The sequence below is a fragment of the Haplochromis burtoni genome, unplaced genomic scaffold (assembly GCF_018398535.1).
Source record: "Haplochromis burtoni strain Fernald_Lab_line unplaced genomic scaffold, NCSU_Asbu1 Contig_2401, whole genome shotgun sequence".
NCBI classification, from domain to species: domain Eukaryota; kingdom Metazoa; phylum Chordata; class Actinopteri; order Cichliformes; family Cichlidae; genus Haplochromis; species Haplochromis burtoni.
Genome location: NW_024584762.1, coordinates 1 through 3,367, shown reverse-complemented (window position 1 = coordinate 3,367; position 3,367 = coordinate 1). Strand labels below are relative to the sequence as shown.

Below are 3,367 nucleotides of genomic sequence, written 5' to 3'. Positions count from 1 at the left end.
TGAAAGTAACGAGTAACTTGAAGTAACTGAGTTACTTTTGATAGAAGTAACTAGTAATGTAACTAAGTTACTAATTTAAAGGAACTTACCCAACACTGCTCATGACAGTGACATAAGCAAGTGCGACGTTTGTGACAACAGCTGTGTGCAGATCAACAATGGATCATATATCGAATGCAGGAGAGAGTATGAGCATGCAGCATTTAAAGCGTGGAAGTACTGACCTTATTTTGAGTTTAATTCCATAAAAAGTGACAAAAACATTAGTGTCCGTTGTGCGTGGGAAGAAAACTTCTCTTTACAGCGAAAAAAAGTATCGTATGATACTTAACAATATTTCATCATGTTTGGATTATTGCAATTCGTTGTTCACTTGTGTAAACAAAAACTCCCTAAAATGTTTATAAGTTCTTAGGGTCTCCCATGGCAAACTGGTCCTCAGTAAGGGTGAGTGATTGAGCAGACCCCTATGAGTACAACATCAAAGGAATGGGTCACCCTGCCCAGAATAGGGTTACTGGGGCCCAGCCAGGATTAGCCTTAAGAAGGGACAAAGGACCACTGTACTGTAGACGCACTACATGCCAGAGGTTCTGTAGGGGTCAGTGTTTGCTGGGTGTCAGCGAATGACCGGGTGGATCGATCCCCTGCTACCGTGGCTGGCAATAGGGGCATGTGTTGTCACCTCTCTGGTGGGGAAGGACCCAGAGCTAGTGCGTGAAGTTGAGAGGTACCATATTGATATAGTTGGGCTCATTTCAATGCATGGCTTGGACTCTGGAACCAGTCTCCTGGAGAGGGGCTGGACTGTTCCACTGGCTTGGTGCCTGCAAATTGAGGCTTTTTCCAGTGGACGAGGGTTTGTTTCCTGCATCCGTTGCCTTTGGTTATGCATCAATGACGTTTCTGAGTACTCCGACTTCTAGCAGTCCCTCGGTGTGGTGCTTGAGGGTGCTCCACCTGGGGAATCTATCATTGTACTGGGAGACTTTGGTGCTCATGTGGGCAATGAGAATGAGAACTGGAGGGGCGTGACCTGAACCTGAATGGTGTTCTGTTACTGGACTTCTGTGCACAGTTTGTCCATAACCAACTCCATGCTCGAACATAAGGGTGTCCATAAGCGCACGCGGCACCAATGATACCCTAGATTCTAGATGATAGATGATAGATTCTGTAATCGCATTATCAGGTACAATGTATGTTCTGGTCACTTGGGTGAAGAGAGAGGCTGAACTGTCAACTAATAATGGTGAGCTGGATCAGGTGTTGGGGGCAGGACACTTGACAGGCCTGGTGCTGCACCCAAACGTATAGAGAGGGTGTGTTGGGTACACATAACACAGGCCCCCTTCCCTGAAATCTTCAACTCTCACCTTTGGCAGAACTACAACATCATTCCAAGGTAGACTGGGGACATTGAGTATGAATGGACCACGTTCAGCACCTCCATTGTTGAACCTACTGCCCTAGCTGTAGCTAGATGGTGTTTGGTGCCTGTCAATTCAATTCAGTTGTATTTATACAGCGCCAAATCACAACAACAGTTGCCTCAAGGCACTTTATATTGATTCTGTATCCCAATTTACTTTTCAGTTCTCTAGGAACCACAAGTAAGGCCAAAGCCTAACAGTGAAGTGCTCTAATGGGGTGATGTTGTACTATAAGGTCATTAAGATTAGTTATTCAAGACCTTGTATGTGAGGAGCAGGATTTTGAATTCAATTCTGGATTTAACAGTGAGCCAGTGAAGGATAGCCAACATAGGAGATGTTGGCGCCCCAGGGTGGCTGTGGCTACAATGTAGCTTGCCATCACCAGTGTGTGAATGTCTGTGTGAATGGGTGGATGACTGGACGTGTAAAGTGCTTTGGGGTCCTTAGGGACTAGTAAAAGCGCTATAGAAATACAGGCCATTTACCATTTACCATATGCTCTCTCTTTCTAGTCCCTGTCTGTACTCTTGCTGTAGCATTTTGGATGAACTGAAGGCTTTTCAAGGAGTATAGAGGAAATCCTGATGTCATCTGCATACCAGTGAAAATGTACACTATGTCTCCTAATAATGCTGCCTACAGGAAGCACATACAGTGGCTTGCAAAAATATTTGGCCCCTTGAACTTTTCCACATTTTGTCACATTACAGCCACAAACATGAATCAATTTTATTGGAATTCCACGTGAAAGACCAATACAAAGTGGTGTACACTTGAGAAGTGGATGATGGATGTGTAAGCTTAATGTTGCCATGAGCAGTTCTTCCCTTTAAATATATCTTCCTTTCCTGTCCTGTTTTTCTTAAATCTTTCTCGAGCTTTGAGTGAAGTTTGCTCTCATACTATCTCTCTCCCTGGAAAATACAGCAGCTGGACCTTTAGCTAGCAACACACTGTGTGACAAACTGCACACAAACAGTTTGCGTGTTTGCTGATGTCTGTTGACCTGATATAAACGTTGCATTTGAAATGACCTGCCACTTAAAAAAATGTTACTCCCTGTATGATTGCTCCTCTTCAGAAGCGCTAGCTAGATGCTCTAGTATCAGGACACCTGCAGTCGTTCTATCAAACTGTCAAGCATTAACTAACAAGCTGTAGTTTTCTAAATGTACAACTATTAGTGTTAAAAATCATTTATATTATACAGATTTTTGTTTTTCATGTGTGCTTTGTTATCATATTGATGTAAAAGATGTCAATGATTAGAAATGTGAGTAAGAAGCTCAGGTGAATTAAGAAACACTTTCTGTCTGCATCTTATACCCAGAAAAAATAGTCCACTTCCACTGAACAGAGAGAATAGTTCCTGCTTATAGTAACTGGTGTGTTTAGTTCATTGGACTGTACCGGCCTTAGATGGTGACGAAAAATGTCATGACAAGGTTGGAATTTTTGGTATTTTTCATGTTTCATTTATGATTTTAAGGAAATATCTAAGATAGTCTGTTGCACATTGTTCTACGTAATGCAAGTCTAGAACAAAGACTATTTAATACTTAAATTACCTGTTTTCTAATTACAGCGCCACAGATTAACATTTCTGATTAATCAAGAAGAAACACATCGTTATCTTCTCTGGTTTCCAAATACTCTAATATGAATCTGATTATTCTTTCTGCACATAAACAAAATAAAATCACAGGAAACTGTGGAAAAGAAAAAAATAACCAGCATCAGTGTCCGAAGATACCCTCATGATTTGTCTCAGCTCAGACTGGTCATATGAACTTCAGATAAATGTTCAATATTTTGTCCCCATCTGGTTCCCTTTCCTGTGTGTGTGGGAGGTGTTTCCTGAGAATCACCCACAGTCGCGAAGGGTGGGAGTGCCTACTGGGGTCAGCGGGGGAGCTGGCCCCAGGGAGGGG

At 42.4% G+C, this 3,367-nt stretch overlaps 1 protein-coding gene across 1 annotated transcript in view; it reads left to right on the top strand.

Moving 5' to 3' along the window:
• Nucleotides 1-1,040, top strand: part of LOC102289619 (tripartite motif-containing protein 6) — a 10,576-nt gene extending 9,536 nt beyond the window's left edge. Inside the window, exon 9 of the mRNA XM_042217639.1 lies at nt 927-1,040. Coding sequence (XP_042073573.1) covers nt 927-1,040 — 114 coding nt within the window. The remainder of the gene's footprint in view (nt 1-926) is intronic.
• Nucleotides 1,041-3,367: the final 2,327 nt, after the last annotated feature.